Source organism: Manacus candei, unplaced genomic scaffold (genome assembly GCF_025592945.1).
Source record: "Manacus candei isolate 608988 ecotype Guabito, Panama unplaced genomic scaffold, ASM2559294v1 h1tg000124l, whole genome shotgun sequence".
NCBI lineage: Eukaryota > Metazoa > Chordata > Aves > Passeriformes > Pipridae > Manacus > Manacus candei.
In genome coordinates this window covers 2073959-2092773 of record NW_026138172.1, presented here as the reverse complement: position 1 = coordinate 2092773, position 18815 = coordinate 2073959, and the positions used below count along the sequence as shown (strand labels likewise).

General features: G+C 42.1%; 1 protein-coding gene across 1 annotated transcript; it reads left to right on the top strand.

Annotated features, from left to right (window-relative positions):
- Nucleotides 1–3309: 3309 nt before the first annotated feature.
- Nucleotides 3310–17403, top strand: KLHL42 (kelch like family member 42). The gene is made up of 3 exons (XM_051770772.1): nucleotides 3310–4211; nucleotides 11003–11196; nucleotides 14919–17403. Exons 1-3 carry the CDS (start codon nucleotides 3310–3312, stop codon nucleotides 15368–15370), a joined length of 1548 nt encoding a protein of 515 aa, XP_051626732.1. The 3' UTR covers nucleotides 15371–17403.
- Nucleotides 17404–18815: the final 1412 nt, after the last annotated feature.

Below are 18815 nucleotides of genomic sequence, written 5' to 3'. Positions count from 1 at the left end.
AAATTGTCCAGACTGTGAATCACAAGCATAGCCATCTCAACTCTAGAGCAAGAGAGCCCTGACTGAGACTCTCTGGTGTCTTCCTGGTCTGTTTGTTGGCATTTAAGAACCCTTTTCCTTGAGATAAATTTTTCTCTCAGGTACTGTAAAGAAACCGGAACTACCTAAAACAGCTTGAAGATTTTGCCCCAGGAGCTTTGGCTCTAAAAGATAGGTATTGAAAAGCTGAGCAAAGTTACTCTTGTCTTCCTCTCTGTGTAAATATCTTGTCCTTCAGGGTATGTTTTATCACAAACTCATTTAACATCTACCACGATTGTTTTCATGTTGTTTCATGCTTCAGCGTGTTCTTGTAGAATGACAGATGGTCTTTCATATTTGTTTCAAAAAATCATTCAAATCTTTTATGGCTCTGAACTATAGATTTTGATTTTGTAGCTCTAGCACTAGAGTTCCAGCTCTGAAAAATACACTTCTTACTCACTTAAGATCAACCAAGACGACTGCTGGTGAAACAACAAGACCTGTTCTTTGATTCCAGTATAATAGCATGTATTATTGATCTGAGCATAAACCATAGCAGTGGACTGGAAGACAAAGGAAATTATCTCTACAAAAGTGGAACAAAAGAGTAGTCCTTGCCCTGGTGCATTTGAAGTGTAAGTACCCTATAAGCACACCATACAGACTGACTGATTAGTGTAGTGAAAAACAAGGGAACTGCCCTGTCAGCATACTCTGCCTTAACACAATTGCCCTGCCCTAAGCTTGGATAAAGCATAGATAGCTCTCAATAAGCCCAGTAAAAACAACTGAATAAGGAAACACATGTAGGTTTTTTCAAAAGTGGCCATTTAACAGAGAGCACTGCTGACCCTGGGGCAAGTGAGAGCTCCTGGTGAAAGCTGTAGGAGTCTGTGCCCTCAAAAGTTTGCTGGCAGAAAGAAAATACCTATTAGTACGTGACAGAACTGATCCAGTCTATTAACAAATCTCATGGACTGTGAGGAAGAAGGACTCAAAACTCAGGCAGAGTGGCAGGTGCAGGCACACAGGCAACAGGAAGACACACAAGGCAACAGAAAAAATATTCCATCTACCCAGGCTGCAGTGTCAACACTTTGAGGTCAAACTTACCATAACTGACTACATGGAAAAAACCACTCACCAATTAGGAGCTAACTTATGAACACATGAAACATAAGAGACTCCAAAACAGATGTCTAAAGATGGCAATCATACCACTGTGTTGGCAATCATACTGTATTCCAACAGGGGAGCTTACTGTCCATGCCAAACATGAGAACTCTGTTTACCTCTGCAGTATGAATGATTACAATTGCTTTAAATGTCTGCCTATGGGAATTAAAGTGCAAGAAGGAATTATGGGTTGGACTGCTACAGAAGTGGTGAGACTCTTGTGTGTGATGATCTTATCTGATGATGTGAACCTGAAGCAGAGAAAAAACAGTCCAGTGATCATAACTGAGCTTCAGGTAGGTGTAAGAAACTCAGAAAGCAAAACAATGCAGTGCTTCATCAAGAACAGAAGACAGGAAAGTGGAATTTGAAAATTAACTAAATATTGAGGGACAATGAAAGAGGAACACAAACTAAGCAAAGAGTGAAACTCATTAGTAGGAAAGTGAGAGGTGATAGTGACCTGATGAGGGACTGTGGCTGCTAAAGAGAGCTCTTTGGGACTGGCTGATATCCTACAGGAAAAGATGTCAGAACATGAAATGGGCCCTTCAAAAGCAAGATGATGAAAATGATTTGAAGTGGAAAACAAAAACGCACAGAAATCTGCCTCACCTCAAAAAATGCTTGTATAAAAGTCATCAGGAAAGAACACCTGTAACTGAGATTGACATTCATGTCATCTGTATGAGCTAGAGTGAAGAAGCTGAAGATCAAAACAGTGAGAGGAAATGCTAAAAAGCAAACAACTCTGCCTTCCTTAAAAAAGAGGGACATCCCTCCCACCCCAAACAGCCTAATACCACTCTGAAAAGTTTTAATAGGGGGGGGAAAGATCCCTTCCAAGCAGTGGAAGTAGGGAGTTGTCTGAAATCTAAGCAATCTGCAATAACTGGAGATAAGTCACACTACTGCTAAAGGAAAAGATTTTCTATGGTCTGCAACATATGAGGTGGAAGAAATATCTTTATAAAGATAAATATATTTTGAACATGTTTGTATTAAGCATCATCAGATAGGAGTACATGGGATGGCAGATCTCCTCAGCTGTTTCAGCAGGTGGTGTTTTGTTTTGGTTTTTTGTTGTTTTTTGTTTGTTTGTTTGTTTTTGTTTTGAAGAACTGTCATTATGTTTGAATAATGTAACAACTCAAACAGCAAATCTGCTGCTTTATCCCTGCTCAAGATGCCCAGTTGTTAATTTACTCTTTCCTTGTTCATGTCCAACAAACTCAGGGCCCTGGTATGTAGCTCACTCTCCTGAGATGTCCTGTTCCAGCAACTTGGTTTAAATAGAGAATATAGAGCAGCAGAACAGGTTATACAGTGTCTTCACAGGCCAAACCAGAAGCTGAGACACAGATGGACTTATGCGGGAGGAATCATAGCAGAATTACGTATCACACTTGTGATTCCTAAATCCCACTGCTGCACCAGATGTGCCAGGTGAGCCCGTCGGTTGTTTTTTGTTAGGGAATGGATGCCAGAGTGTCGGGCTGTACCGCTCCCTCCTCCTCTCTGGCTGTGTGTACACATACCGTCCTTTTTCCCTGCGTGTGTGGTTCGAGAACGTTCCCCGTTTCCAGGGATGCAGCGGTACATTTATGGCAAGGGGTCAGAGCTGCGGCTGGAGCTGCGATCCCGGCCCAAATCAGGAGCGAAGGAGAGAAGGGAGCATCGGGGGCGATCGCTGAGCCTTTGGCCTGTCCCCCTGGAGCCGAGCACTCGGCCTTTCCCACCGTGTCCCTGGCACCCACCCGGGACGGGCAGTGCCCTCTCCCCAGCGCTGGGCCCGAGGGATGCCCTGCTGCCCCCCCCGGCTGGTAGCCGGGCAGCGCCGGAGCGCTCAACATTGCCTTTTTAGGGCTTTTCTTTCTTTCTTCTCTACGTGCGGGTTTTTTTTTTCCCTTCCCCTTCCCTCTCCTTGCAGGGCCTGAGCGGCGGCAGCGCCTCCCCGCCCGCCCCCGCGGCTTCCCGGCGCCGCTCCGCTCCTCCCATCCCGGCCCATCCCGGCCCATCCCGGCCCGGCCCGGCCCGGCCCGGCGGAGGAGGAGCCGGGGCGCTGCCGGCACCGTCCGGGCTGAAGCGCAGCCAGGCCCGGGGTGAGCGATGTCCCTGGCGGAACGGCGGCGGCGGGAGGAGGAGGAGGAAGAGGAGGGGGAAAGGGAAGCAGGGGATGGGGCCGGTGCGGGGGAGGAGGTGGTGCAGATCCGGCTGGGGGACAAGCGCTACCCGGTGTGCAAGAGGAAGCTGATCGAGCAGAGTGACTATTTCCGAGCGCTCTACCGCTCGGGAATGCGGGAGGCAGGGCAGGGGCAGGAGGAGCAGCTGCTGCGCGGGGGGCTGAGCGCCCTGGGGCTGGAGCTGGTGCTGGACTTCATCAACACGTCCTGCCTGGCCAGGCTGGAGCAGGAGGAGGGCGGCGATGAGGAGCCCCCTTTGCTGGAGGAGCTGGTGGAGGCCGCTTCCTACCTGCAGGTCACGCCCCTGCTCCGCCTGCTCCTGTCCCAGGTGAGGTTGGGCAACTGCTTCGAGCTGCACCGCCTGGCGCAGGTCTACGGCCTCCAGGACTTGCACGACGCCTGTCTAGACTTCATGGCCGCCCATTACCATCAGGTGCTGCGGAGGCCCGATGCCCGGCCACATCTGCTCCTGCCCCTCGCTCTCCAGCAGCAGCTGAAGGAGAGGCGGATGAGGGGCACCGCCACCCTCGTGGTCATCGGGGACTTCATGAGCGCCTCGTCCCCGGGCCTGCCGCCGGGCTGTCACCCTCAGGTGGAACCCCCGTGGTCTATGCTGAGGTACGACGAGGAGGCGCAGCGGTGGCTGCCCCTGGCCAACAACCTGCCCCCTGATCTGGTGAGCGTCCGAGGCTACGGGTCGGCGATGCTGGACAATTACCTGTTCATCGTCGGGGGTTACAGGATCACCAGCCAGGAGATTTCGGCTGCCCATTGTTACAACCCTTGCCTAAACGAATGGACTCAGCTGGCTTCAATGAACCAGAAGAGGTAACCCTTGCTCCCTGACATACACCTGTGTCCATGTATGTTGTTGAAACAGATCCCGCTGGGTCCCACTGGCTGCACTCGGTGTTACAGGGGGTGGTTCAGCCCCATCTCTGTATTAGGAGCCTCGCGCGTCCCGCGGTGGGAAGGACCGCGGTGCTTGGCCACCACTTGGCAGTGAGCCACTGGACGGGCTTTCCTAGCAACACTCATCCCACAGCAGCACAACACAGCCACCTCTCTCCTGTTCAGGGACCACCCTCAGGGAGCTGTCGTGGCAGGGGAATGATGAGGGAGACGGGGTTCGTTGTTAAATGCTGTGGGAGACCACGAGCTGGGCGTCAGCAGAGGAAGACTGTGCTGTGACCTTCCACCATGAGCGATCACTCACCTTGGTGTGAAATGGTGGTGGGCTCCCCACTTCTTTAAACTGCAGTGTACAAGGATCCAGTGTCTCCAAACAGCTGGGTGGTTGTAAAAATTCTCTTAGAAATAACAAAGGTTTAAAAAAACCAACAACCCGAAGATAAAATTCCAGTCCTGCTTTCTTTGTGGTATATTTTAATTCCAGTTAAGTAAGTGACAAGATTTTCTGCTCTTAGTGGGGATATACTCTCTACCAGAGCTGGAGATGGCTGCAAAAATTTAGTTGGAGCAGTTATTCATTGGTTTGTACTTCCATAAAACTCAGAATGTTTTGTAGGCCTGCATTTCAGTTAAATATTCACCAGAAAAATGTCAGGAGGATTGTGAGAAATTTCTCACTTAGTGGGAATATTTGGAGCTGGGAATCATTTATCATTTTGACTATTTTTCTTTTTTCCTTTATCTTTTTAAATTGGTTATTTGACATTTATGTTTAAGTTAATATTCAGAAACACTTGTACAATTTGTATTGAAAGAGAAGTAGGGAGCTAGCCTTGAGAAGGATCCAAGCAGAGAGGCCTTCTCCCTGGCCAGGGCTGTAGCTGCTCTACCTCAATCACACTTTGGAGTTATAAATACAAAGTCTTTTACTTCACTGAAACAAAGTGGTTTTGTTCTCCAGTGTGAACTTCCTTCATGTTTCCATTTTAGAAAAAATATTTTAAATTTTATCTTGTCTCTTGGAAAAAGAACAAGTAAGGAGGCCAAAATTCACTGCAGAATGGAAATTCTTCATCCAGTAAACTGAAAGAGCAAGAAGAGACCCAAACCATTGGCATAAATGCTTTATATCTGGGTAGTAAAACTGCAGGCTCTATTCAGCTTTTGCCACCTAAAGCCCCTCAAAACAAGGGTTTGACCTAAAATTAGGTCTTACCCATTTCACCTTTTTTTTTCCCCATTTCCTGTATTGCAAGAACTTCACTGAAATATTCGCCTCCATAATCACTCACTGATCAGGTTATGAGGTTTTGGGTTGTGTCATGTGTATAACAGGAAAGACGTGTGAAGATTCTGCAGCATGGTTCTTGAAAAATACTTTTTCGAGGCCCTTTTTTCACCTTGCAACCTGGGTATTCAAACTCTAGATCAGCCTTTTTTTCCTCCATGCTTTCCCTTTTTATTTCTGGGATCGTTATACTTGAAATGAACACATGGATATTTTCTCCTAATATTACTATCTTCACCAACTTATTCTTCCAACCCAGGACAGGTGACAGCAAGGTGTTCCTTAGCACAGATCTTCACTTTGGCAATTTATTTCAGAAAAGTAGTGTGCAAATGGATATTTTTGGAATAATCCCAGTCCTACAGTTCATGGTACTTATTTCAGGCCAAAAAGAACTGAGAATTACTCCTGCCCCTAGACTACAAAGTATCAACAAGTGAGTATCTTGCTCCCTGAATAATTGAGGGAACTTTTTTTCATGGAAACTCAGCTGACTCCTTCACAAAACACGTTTTTGACTTCACCACCTTCATGGAGTCTCACCTCTGCAGTTATTAATTATTATTTTTTTCTATCTGACATAATATTTCAGCTCCCTGAGGACCCGCTCGACATTTTGTGGCCAGAAGGCAGAAAGGGATGGCCTCTGCTGAAGGAGCCAAGAGCAGGAAGAGTTTGAATATGAGGGGTTTTGCATGAAACATCAAAAGTGCTGCTGCCTGTCTGCCACACACATGTGGTATAATTAGTTCTGCACTTTGCCTGGCATTGTATTTTTAGTTTGTTGTGCTGTAGTAAAATAAGCAGGGCAGTTGCCCAGCCTGCTGCTTAGGAATTGCAGTCGTGTGACTGTCTGGCAAATGAATTTATGTCAGCCAATACAATTACATCCCATGGATGAATTTTTTACATGCCTTGAGGGAGGGTTCCAGTTTCCATTGAAGTTGGTTTGACTTCAGACAACTGAGTATCTGGATTTGTCCAAATGAGTGGCTGCATATGCTGGCCTCAAGGAAAGGCTGAGGAGTTGTGGAAATAGTTGTGCTAGTTTGCTGTTCATATAGGAATTCTCTGCCCCAAAAAACCTTTAAAAAAATTACATGATATTTTTATCTTTAACTATTTCCATTGTTGTGATATAGAATTCCAGAGTGCTGAGATTCTCTACACATGCTTAGATAAAATAGTCCCAACTTACTTCTGAGTAGAAGACAAAAGCCATCAGATTTATCCTGAATGCTCAGCAGCCATTCTGGTTTAGATTATTGCTGTTAGCTTTTTTACTAGGTGTAGAGGTCTTATTATTGTAGTTTCAAACTTGTTCACAGTAGGTAACTCCTGTATATTATTCTTCTGATGCCCACAGGTCCTTTAGGAAGTGTTATTCCCTATTTAACACAAGGGAGCTAAAATAATTTGCTCAGGCTCATATAGGAAGCCTGTGACTGAGCATGGAATTTCTCATCATCTGAGGGCTAAATCTATTGCCCCAAATTGTCCATAACAGATCACAGTTTCTAGGTCTTTTCCTTCTAGAGATATTTATGTACTTGGAAGAGTGTCCTCAGAAAAATGACCTGAACTTTTTAATAGAAGAAACTTATTGTAAGTGTTACCCAAGATCACTTGTGGTTTCTGGGGTCAAGAAGGTAACAAAGTACATAGAGGACTGTTGGAAGTAATGTCCTTGAATACCCTTCTATAGTTTTTAGTTTACACTATCAGTTGAAATTTGCTATTTAAAAATAATATACTTGATAGAGTTCTACTGCATGTGCCAGTTGCAACTGTGTATTCCACTTATGTTTTCCTTCAGAACATTCCTACTCATGGCAGGTAAATCCTCCAGGCTTGGAATACCCATGTAAGCCCCTGGCTGGAATTATACACGTGCATGTGGAACATGATTTTTGTGAGCAATCTGTGCCTGAACTGCTGCCACTCTGAGAACTCTTAGAGGCATATAGAAGAAAAGAATACTAGCTGTTTATGAGACCTTCTCTTTCCTCATTTTTTAGTTCTTTTTCCCTCAAAATTCTTCTGTGTTGAAGGAAAATAGACTTTTCAAAAATTATTAAGTTAGAAATATTCAGACCTTATTTATCACAAATTTATCACACACTTCCAAAGCTAAATATTGAATTCAATGTGCTCTGCGGACTCGTATAAGAAATTAAAAAAAAAAAAGAAAAAAGAAAAAGTGATCATTGAAAAAATATGAAATGCTTTTGGAATTGCCTTCGTAACTGTGCTTTCATGATTCTTTGTTGTGAGTACTTTAGAAAAAAGAAGAAAAAGATCATATGATTTGTGAGAAATTTTAAGGCTAAAGTTGATCACTTGGCAGGAGGAAACAATATGTTAGTTAATTCAAGCCTCAGATTCTGCAGCAGGACCAAGGTGACCTTGCAAATACACGTCTAACTTGTTCTTAAAACCCTCCAGCAATGTAGATCCCAACCTCCTTCCTCCCATGTTTAGCCACCCTCTGAACAGAAAGTCCTCCCTAGTATGTGTGCTAACTCCTTTTTGTTGTTTGCTAAATGAGTAATATCTGCCAGTGAACAGAAAACATGAGTCTGTCCTCTTTGTAGGCACTGCCACAGGGGTCTCCTGCAGATACATCTATGGCTCTTAACACAGTCCAGAATGATGTGGGAGTTTTGGCAAGTTATTGAGAGGTGTCTTGTATCCAGAAAGCCTCTTTCACCCCTGGATCCCTTGTGTTTCTGCATTATATTCTTGTTCCTTTGTGCATGTAGTGCTTTGCACATTGAATGAAAAACGTATTTGGAACTTTGATAAAGCCCCACGGCTCATGCTTGCTCGTGTTCCTGGGGTTCCATTCAGAGTAAATGGGGTCGTCAGAAGATACCTCATACCTTGTCTTGCCCCAGCAAGAAGGGACCCACTAGGCCTGGTGTTTTGAAAGTGCCTTTTCATCCCTTGGGTTTGGATAAACCACTGGTGCCGGTGGAGTTACACTGCGGTTGGATCTGATGGACCATTCAGCTCTGTTGTTTCCAAGCTGTAGTCCATGGAACAGTTGTTAGTTGTGGAGAGCTGGCTGGTTGCTCAGTGTTTGCTTTCCTTCTTTCCAGCTGCTCCAACACATTAAAAGAGTGTAAAAATGCACTAAATATTTCCTAATATTCACTCTCCATAAAAACACCTGCTGTTACTGGCCTGGAAAAGTGAATGACAGAAGTTTTAGTAACATATTGAGCCATTGTCCAAACTTTCATATAAAGTGCGCTGGTGGATACTTGCAGCTACTTTTGAGTAAAATGAACCTTATCTTTAATGAGTTCCATAAATCTGAGATACTTCCACCGAATGTCATCTGTTTTAAGAAGTGTTGGAAGTGGTTAAATGACTGACACAAAAGTGTGTGGCCTCCTTTTAGAATATTTAAAGTTGAAAGTTGTGCTGTATGTGTTTCACCAGATAGTTTTCCCTGTGCTGCAAGAAACAATCCAGTGATGCAAAGGCCATCAACCAAAACCAGATAAATTGCCTCCATTCAGACAAAATAGCAAGGGGCTACAATTAGAGGGTAACTAGAGAAGCACATGTGAATTAGGAAACCGGAATTCTTTTAATGTTTGGACACTACACACTTGTTTAGTTAATTCTTGTCCTCAGTGGCAGAAACAGCATGTTTTAAAAGTGGCTAAAAAATCCTAGAATGGGGAAGTGCTATCTCTGTGTGCATGGACTCATTTTACAAAGCAACATTCTGCACCATCTCCTTCACAGGCACAGAATTACAGACTTTCTAACATACTTTAGGTTTCAAAGAATTACTTGGAAAATGCATTTACATTTTCTGGTTTTGTCCCTTTGTTAATTTGGGGATAGTTTTTTTCTATTCTAACTTTTAGAACAGATACATTGCTTTGAAAATCATAATGCTTTTCAAGTAATTATCCTCATTTCATACCTGCTTCTGATTACCATGGTATTCTGGATTCTCTAAAATGGAAAACATAATTGCTATAGAGAGAAGATGACTATAATGACTTCATTGTAAATGTCAGGAAACAAAAAAAAGAATAAAAACCAATTAATTCCTTCTAAGGAGCATTTTAGTTTCCAAAGCTATATCAGGATGAGAAGAACAAAATCATTCCATCTGGAAACAAATTCTTTTTCCAAATATATTTAATAAAAAGAAATTGCAGGGCAGTCTGCTGCTGGGCAGGGTTCGTTTTGTCCAGACAAAACCCTGCAAAACTACTTAGTGGTAAGTTTTTGAGTCTTGGATTCATGCAGAGTGAAACTCCCTTTGGTGCTCAGCAGGCCAGTGCGAGTCTCAAACATCATTTCAGTTTTACAGACAGTTCCCTGTTTGGCTTTATGCTGAGCTGGGGCACTCCAGCGACTTTCACGCATCCAGTTAATTGGGATACTCACGGTAAAATCTCAATTGGCTCAGCAGCAGAGAAGTAACAACCTTTCTAGGCAATGAGACTGGTTCTGAGGAGAGGAGGAACTCATCTTTTATTAGCCCAGCTTCCATAGCTGGAAGGAATTGCTGACCATACAATGCTTCTGTCTTCAGTTCCTAAAATTTCTTCCTGCAGATTTGCACCTTTATTATCCATGGACTATTTGTTTCTGTCTGTATCACCTTCAGAGTGTAAGATAGAAGGTTTCTTGTGCTTCAGTAGTTAGAAAGTTGCCCTTTGCCATGTGTGAAATTTGAGAACATAATGGAACAGAATGAGAAATAAATAGTTGCTCATGGAGTGCAATGTATTTTGTGCAGCTATGGCTAGAACATAATTTACAGATAGATCTTGCTTCAGTGGGGTAGAGGATGTATTTAGTAGTTTAATGCTGAATAAGGTACAGGAGATTCACTCTTTCTTCCCTTTGCTGAACATGATTCAATGTGTTCCACTTTAAATTGCTTTTTATTAGGGTTATTGAAAAGATTCTATAATACAAACTAAGACAAGTATGCATTGTTAGGCATTCATCAAGTCTTGTTTGAAATTTCTGCAATTTTTACTAATATCCTTCACTGTGTGTACATGTGTCTCCCATGACATGTAATGCATTTTTCTCTACTAGAGATACTTTACTAAAAGCCTAATAAAAATGAGACATCTACTGAACACATTAGTTAACTAAACAGTTAGAGCTCAAACTGGCACTGACTGAAAAGCAAACTAAAATATTCATCAGTCTCAGCGTCAACATCAATAACACCCAGAATGTCACTGGTTACAGCTCTAAGTAATTACAGTGTAATTACAGAATTTTGGCCTTGCACAGAAGAGTTCAGACGTTGCAAGTGATGGTACAAGCTGTGAGTGATGATGAGTGTGTTGAAGCCTGGGTAGGAAGCGCTTTCCCCTATATTTCTGTACATCTGTGTAACCTATTTCAGTGCTGCAATCGTTTCTTTCAGATCCAATTTTAAGCTCTTGGCTGTGAATGGAAAGCTCTATGCCATCGGTGGTCAGTCCCTTTCCAACGTGGAGTGCTACAACCCGGAAAACGACTGGTGGAATTTCGTGGCGTCCATGCCAAACCCTCTTGTGGAATTCTCAGCTTGTGAATGCAAGGGCAAGATCTACGTTATCGGAGGATACACTACACGAGGTAGAAAGTTTGCTTCTACTTTTTTTTTCTTTTTTTTTTCTTTACCTGATTGTTTCTAAGGCCCGGATAATTTTCTTCTGTGTCTCAGAAAGCTTTTGACCTGATGTAGAAAGCTGCGTAATGCTCATTAAAATATGTGGAAATAAATCACTGGTAGAAATTAATTGACAAATGAAAAAAAAAAAATAGCTCTGTTGAAGAGGAATCAGGTATTTATATTTTTGTTCCAACATGGATCTGGGGCTGTATTATTGTGAGAGAACAAAGTGATGGATACTTCAGCACCCAGCTTAGCCCTCATTTTTTTTAGATTTTGATCACATAGTACAAAGAGAGGCCTCAACAGATGTACTTTGTTTTCTTTTTAAATACTTGGTTTAGATTGACAGAAGGAGAAATGTGTAGAAAATATCTTCCTGTGTTCGTATTTCTCATGTATTTACAGATGTCATGGTCTTTTCACTACAGCATTTCGGTGTTTCACAAGCAAATTCAAGCTGTAGCTTAATAACTTAATATCATAATCTAAAAGTTAAGCAAGAACCAATATTTTTAACTTACTTCATTTCTATACCCTGTTTTCTGAGGACACTGTACAGAGGGAAGGATTTGAAGTTTCATTCTCTCCTGACAATTACTTTTCCTTTATCCAGTGAAAAAGCAAGTCACTTAAAAAGAGCTCCCATTTACTTATTCCTTAAGCACAGAGTGCCATTCTTTGGGAGGAATACATTTTCTCAGAGCTTTAGAAGTCAGGTTTTTTTACTTGTCAAATTTTCAGTATTTACCAGGATTTCCTAAGTTTGAATTTGGCCTTTGCCCACTTCATCTGACCACAGTAGTTTTAAAGGTTTTCTTTCCAAATGGAGAATAAAATGAGAAGACAAATCAACTTTTACAGACAGAACAAGCTGTCCCTTCTAGTGTCTGAGAAGATTTTAGCTCTGAATAATTTTAAAGCTTTTAAAAGACGTGCTGCTGCTACTCATTGTCCTTATGGTAATGAAAACCTTCAAACACATCTTGTCCAGTCCATTCTGACCCAGAATCTATTGGCTTTGCTGAGGAAAATGAAGTCTATGGACATGCCTGTGTCCATACAGAGGGCCACGCTGTGGTATGTTCTGCAGTCCCAGTCCTTTGGTCATCCCCAGTAAAAGACCTGTTGGGGAGTACTGTGCTCCCTGATGTCCAGCACTAGGTCTCAAAGATGTCTGGCACAAAACACATGCTGTGCTGAAAGGTCAGATCCCAAGGGAAAGATCCTTTAAGACAAGAGAACGAGGAGAAGGGTTTGAAAGAGGGTAATGGGGAAGACTTGTCTCTAGAGACCAGAGTTAGGGTTTTGTCACTTTTATCTAGAGAAAAAAGAGGTAAGGAGATTTGGGATTACATGATTATGGGAGGACCAGCTTTTCACCTACACCCCCTGTACTTTGCAAGTTCCTTCTCTGATGTTTGTGCTGTTCTTTCGTGGGGCTGTCTACTCCTGGTGTCATGGAGGGGAAGATCAGCACGTTGCTAATGCAGATCCCATTCCCTTAAAATTCATTAACAAGGCATGTGCAGTCAGGATTGCTACCTTGTGTTGAGCTCCTTACTCAGTACTTAACTACCTGTAAGATGATAGTCATTTACCTGTTGCTTCTCCCATACCTCAGGGGATTGCTGCTGTCCTTCAGGCCTCTGTTTTTCCCTAGGTCTTTTCCTAAAAGTCTTTTTCAGTGGAAGCAGGATAGTAAACCAATATGCGGTCGTGAGTAGTGGATAAGCAGCACACTTTGATCTTGGATTTAAACATAAGCCTTTCGGACAACAAATACCTGTGCTTGTTATCAATAACTTTGTGAATATGGGTCTACAAGTAGTTTATCTGTGACACCTTGGCTTAGGACAGCTAGCAGATTTAGAAACCAGAATTGCCAGTTACACTGGAGATTTCCCTTCCAAATTATGCAGATGTCAGAGAGTGTTGAGGCCTAACTGTCTGAGAGACACTGAGGTTTATTTGCTGGTTTGCTATATTCAGTGCATAAAACATATGCAGCAATTAATATTTTTTATATGTTACCCAATTTTTAGTATTTTGTGGTATTTCTATGTATACCTCAGTTTTGGTAGGTTTTGTGGGCTATTTTTTTAATTTGCATAGAACTTTCTCCTGAGACTGAACTTTCCAAAATATGGGAGGATCTGGCATTTCCCACTGTAAATTATAATGACACTTGTTGACACTCTTTCCTGTTTTCAGCTCTCACTTGCGGACGTAGATCCTAATAGAAACTCCATGTCAGGCACTATAAAGTTCATGTTTTGTATTGTGGGTTTTGGTTCAGGGGTTTTTTTTCATTATTTCAGTGGATATAAAAGACCCAGGCTGTGGACTGAGCAAATGAGGGCCACGTTGCAATGGACTTCTCTTTCATACACCCCCCTCTCAAATGATAGCCCTTTTTACAGGGGAAGTTTACTGCTGTAGGTAGTCATAGAAACTTAATTGGGATTTCCCCCTCCCCTTAATGAGTCAGAGAATGATCTGTTTGTAGACAAAGGTCATCTATATGTAGAGCTTTGATCAGCAATTTTATAGGACGTTGCTATGAAAATAATCAGAGCGCAGGCAAATGCTAGAGCAGCACCTCCTTAATGCCACTAATGCACTTCATTCATGGCAATCCAGTTACATTTCTGGCTATTTATACCTGTGCCCTTACATAACTTGTCAGTATGTCGCTGTCTGCTCTTCCCTTTGGGAGTTCATCTGGAAATTGTCATGCAGGATAGACTTGTAACATGGAGCAGATTTTATTAAAAGACCAGTCTGGACTCTGCAAACCTGTTGCCGCTTGTCACTTGAGTTTGGATTTAAGCTCAGGTCTCCAGAGACTGAAACTGAATTTATTAGCTAATGAGTCCTGTGCGTTGTGTGACAATTTAGTGAAACCTTGCACACAGCCAGCATCTTCACTGGACTGTAAACCAGGATGGTATTGTAATGATTTTGTAGAATAACCCCATAGCAAACACATGCACACACTGAGGTGTAACTGAAGTGTGGAGATGACTTCAGCTTCTTTCTGAGCCTCTGTCTGATGCTGGAGCACAGAGTTCATGGTTCCTGGATGATTTTGACAGTGTGTGTTTCTCTCTTTATAAGGTGCCCTTAGGTCCTTCGTGCCACTTGCTGAAATGTAAGCAGTTTTATGAATTTTATTCCATACATTTCGATTTATGGAATGAATGGAGAGTACTGAAGTTAAACTTGGGTGATAAATCAGCACTTGACAGCCATTAATGAAGCATACTGTCTTCATGATAATTTGATTCATCTGTGACCACTGTTGGAGAGGAGAATATTGCTCCATTTCCCTTTTCATAAAAACATTTTACATATCAATCAGAGACAAAATAAAAAGTGTAAGTTAGAAGGTAGGGATTATTCTGCTAAAGTGTGCATCCCCAGGCAATTTACAACATGGAATGTGCCAGAAGTAGCATAATTTTTCCCTTCTGTAAAGGAACAGAACGTTCAAACTTTCTTGTCAGGGACAAAGAGTTGGAGTTCCCAATGATCAGTATTTCTTCCCTATTTTGCCATGCTTTTGCACTGTAATATGTTATCTGTAATAAAGGCTGATGCAGTTTGTAGGGAGGAATAACCTTCCTCCGTGACTACCTTCTGATACAGTTATTTATTTGTGAATGTCTCCTCTCTGTTTCAGACAGGAATATGAACATTTTGCAGTACTGTCCCACTTCTGATTCCTGGACCAACTTTGAACTCTGTGATGTCCATGTTCGCAAGCAGCAGATGCTCTCTGTTGAAGAAACTATATATCTGGTAGGGGGTTGTATTCTTGAACTTGGACCAAACCAGAGATCCAGCCAAAGTGAGGACGTGTTGACTGTGCAGTCTTACAACATTGCTACCAAAGAATGGCTCTACCTCAATGAGAACTCATCAAAATCGGGTCTTAACTTGACCTGCACTCTCCACAATGATGGAGTCTACATATTGAACAGGAATATCACTCTGTCTACGGGCTTGGAGCACCGTGCTTTTCTGAAGTATAATATATTTACGGACAGTTGGGAGTCGCTGGGACGCTTTCCAGCCTTTGGACAAAACATACTGATTTGTTCTATGTATTTGCCTGATAGGCGAGAGGTGTAACAACATCAGGTTTTTCTTTTCAGTTCATTAATCATTCTTTGAAGAAATATTATTCCCCCTGAATAATTCCATTTTCAGAGTGCAATGTGGTTGCATAATGTAGGCATAAAATACCGATTCTGTTCTTCAGAAAGGTTGCACAATTAGATATTGAGAGAAATGCTTCTGGAAACAGTTTCAAGATTTCAGTTTAAAAGTTTTACTGGTTTGGATTAAAATTTCACCAGGTATTATTTACAATTTAAACATAAAATTATTGTGTTGGTAACTGATACCAGAATTCCAAAGGCAAAACCAATCAGTCTAGTTTTAGTCTCCATCTTAATAGACAGTGCAGAACATGAGCAAGAAGTGTATATTTTAAAAGTGGAAATAATTCAATAAAGTAAATAATAAGTATAATCAAAATCAGTGGGAATTATTTCTTTTAAAATACCCTTTTTGCACAAGCTGCATTCTGTCAAATGCACAGTGTTTGAAATTGTTTATACTACCACATTTTTATATCTTCTGCGGTAACAAGTGAGATTCTCAAAGGTGCTGGCAACTGGGGTCCTACAAAGAAGTAAGAACTTCCTCTGAATTATTTGTAATGAAATGCTTTGCCAGGGACTGGAAGAAATGGCCCAGAGGCTCAGGGTTGCTGGTTGGATAGTGGATGCTCCTTTAATGTAAGTTGGCAGCATTTATTGCTACCATTAAGGTACAGGGGGAAAGGCTGTAAATTCAAATGGTGAAGTTAGCTCTTCTTGTAAAGCTTTTAAGTTTTAGTTACCTGGTTGTGTTCTGTAGTACTGAGTGTTAAAGATCAAATTATATTTGGCAACAAGCTGCATGGTGCAAAAACGTAGAAGAGCATGTGCAGTGATGATTCAGCACCAGGCATATCCTGCTTGGTGACAATGACCTGGGACACCCATCACTTCGTGTGGAAGGGTTGGTTGGTGTACGTGACTTCCTGACAATATCCCCCAAAGCAGGTTCACCTGAATGTTGTCTCTTATCTGTGTCACCAGGAGCTTGTCAGAGGTTACCTCAGGTTTGCCATGCGATGTTGTTAGTCTCTGTAACTGGAGCTGGTCGCTCTGCATGCTCCTTTGTGAGGATTTAGGAAGCTCCCACCAAGTTAACCTCTGGGAGCTTCACCCAGTTCCTGCCTATTGCCTGAGAGAATTACAGTCATGACTGGCCCATTTTCTTTTTGTAGCTGAGAAGTGCATAAGTGTCTTCTGAAGGTGCCTACCTAGGTATGGAATGTGTGTCCCACAACAAGGAAAGGAAAAGGTCTGGGTTGCCATGGGAAGAGCTAACCTTGTTGGACATGTGCTGAACACGTTGCAGGGAAGCTGGTTCAGCTCCAGCTGTTTGTACACACGATCAGATGATATTTAATGGACCTGAACATGTTCCTAATGTGTGGAGATATCTTTTTTATTTCTTCATTGGCATTCAGGTATCTGAGGAGGAGGTGGTACCGATGATGGTAGTACAATGGACCTTGGTTCTCTCAAGGTCCTTTTGACTCCCTACTTTTCCATGGTTTTGAATGAAATCAGTGCTGGTTGAAAGTGCTCTCAGTCTTAAAGTGCCTTGCCAATCACTGCTGACACATTAATTCTGGTGCTTCCAATCACCCATAGCAACCCAAACAGAACATCCCAGAAAGCTGGTCCAGAATGAGGTATTTGTGTTTGAACATTTTTAGGATGCAAATAAACATGACACAAGGTATTTTGGATGTCTAAGATTTACCTTTTGGGTGGAACTTTTGCAGCCTCGTGGAGGACGTTATGCTCCAGCCCAAACTAGTGCCCTCCACTGGATGTATGCATGGCTTTAATTAGCTAAGTCCATATCAGTGTGTTAAGTGTTATTTCCTTTTAAAACAATGCATTGAGCAGCTGCTGTGTTTTGACAGCAGTATCAGACCAAACAGTTGCTCTTCTGCAATGAAGAAATACAGTGACTTTCATAAGATTCTTCTTTTGGAAGTATTTTAGAATAAATATAAGCTATTTGCCGTTTTCTGCTGATGAATTGTCTCAATCACATTATGTTGCTTGCTTTTCCTTCATTTCTTTTCAGTTCCAGATTCAGTACCCTACAGTCAACTGTGACCAATATTGGTGGAGGGAATCACATCTGGGTTGCGGATTCTCTTTCCTAGCAAATTAATCAAGAAAACCCACTGCTCCCAGATTTGCAGTGTGCTGTCAAGTCCTTTCAAACACAGTAATTTCTTAGTGCAGTCATAATTCCAAAAACTGTGACATCATCTTTTAGGTGTGATTACTCCTGTTCAGAAGGGACCTTTCCACACTCTGTTTATCTTGTTGGTTTCAACTTCCAGGTGGCCAAGTGACCACCTTGAAAAGCTGGAAAACCTGCTCAAATGCAGAAGACAAAGATGTCTCCAGCTGTAAATACAGTCAGACCCTTTTATCAGTCCGTGGTGCAATGTCCTATACTGACATCTAACAGTACTGCAATCACAAATCAAAACTGGTGTTGAATTTAGTGGTAGCACCAGGCTGTAATAATCTAAATACACTGCATTACCACAGGCTGAAATAAATACAACTTTTTTAAACAAATTCATTACATAAAAGTATGCAATGTGTGTGGCCCTGTACCTCAGGAAAGAAACCAAGCACTGCATGACTCTCTCATGCCCTGTTCATTTCCTTTCTATCACTTATATATTTCACATAGGGCCATGCTGGACAGCTTCTGCCCTTTGGGGCAAGGAAAACCGTTTGAGAGACATTAATAGAGAATAATTAAAAAACCTGCTTTTTAACCAATGGAAATGTTGTTCAGTGATTCACTGTATTCTCCTTTCTCTGGTGGTGGGAGGAAAAAGGCCCTTAAATTAAGGAGTAGACCAAGAGGCCTTCAGTCTGGTCAACTGGAAATTCCTGTGTTCTGATGTTGCTTCTAACTTACTATGTGGGCTTGGAGTCATCAGTCCAGCTCCTTGCATCTTCATCTCCAAGTGTAACACGTGAGTAGGAATGTTCATCTTGTGGGAACACAGGTTGTCTGGTGTAGTAGATGTGTAATGTCTGAAAGGCATCTTGAGCATGTGAAGAAGTACATATGTTCTCATTGTTGTAACTGTTTCCTTGGTTGTTCAAACTGCTCTGTGATAAGTGATAGGACAGAAGGTATCTATAATCTCATTGTGATCTCTGCTTTATTTTGAACTAATGGCTATTTCCAGTCTCTTTTTTCTTTCTTTCTTTTTTTTTTTTTTTTTTTTGGTTACTCAATAGTCTGTAGTTCATCTAAGTTTCCTGGTTTTGGTGCTCTCAAGTCTGTATCCAAATTCAAAACCGCTGCTTTCCTGCTGTGTCTGGGTTATCCAGTGCTTGCATATCCACTATTTATCTTCTCTGTCTCATGGACTGATTCCCCTTGATACTGACCAGCAAAAGCTGACTAT

What these genes read in the sequence shown, in the direction of transcription:
- KLHL42 (XM_051770772.1), top strand. Translation starts at nt 3,310, where the DNA reads ATGTCCCTGGCGGAACGGCGGCGGCGGGAGGAGGAGGAGGAAGAGGAG. An exon ending in GCTTCAATGAACCAGAAGAG is followed by an intron (nt 4,212 to 11,002) that starts GTAACCCTTGCT and finishes CGTTTCTTTCAG; the next exon opens with ATCCAATTTTAAGCTCTTGG. An exon ending in CGGAGGATACACTACACGAG is followed by an intron (nt 11,197 to 14,918) that starts GTAGAAAGTTTG and finishes TCTCTGTTTCAG; the next exon opens with ACAGGAATATGAACATTTTG.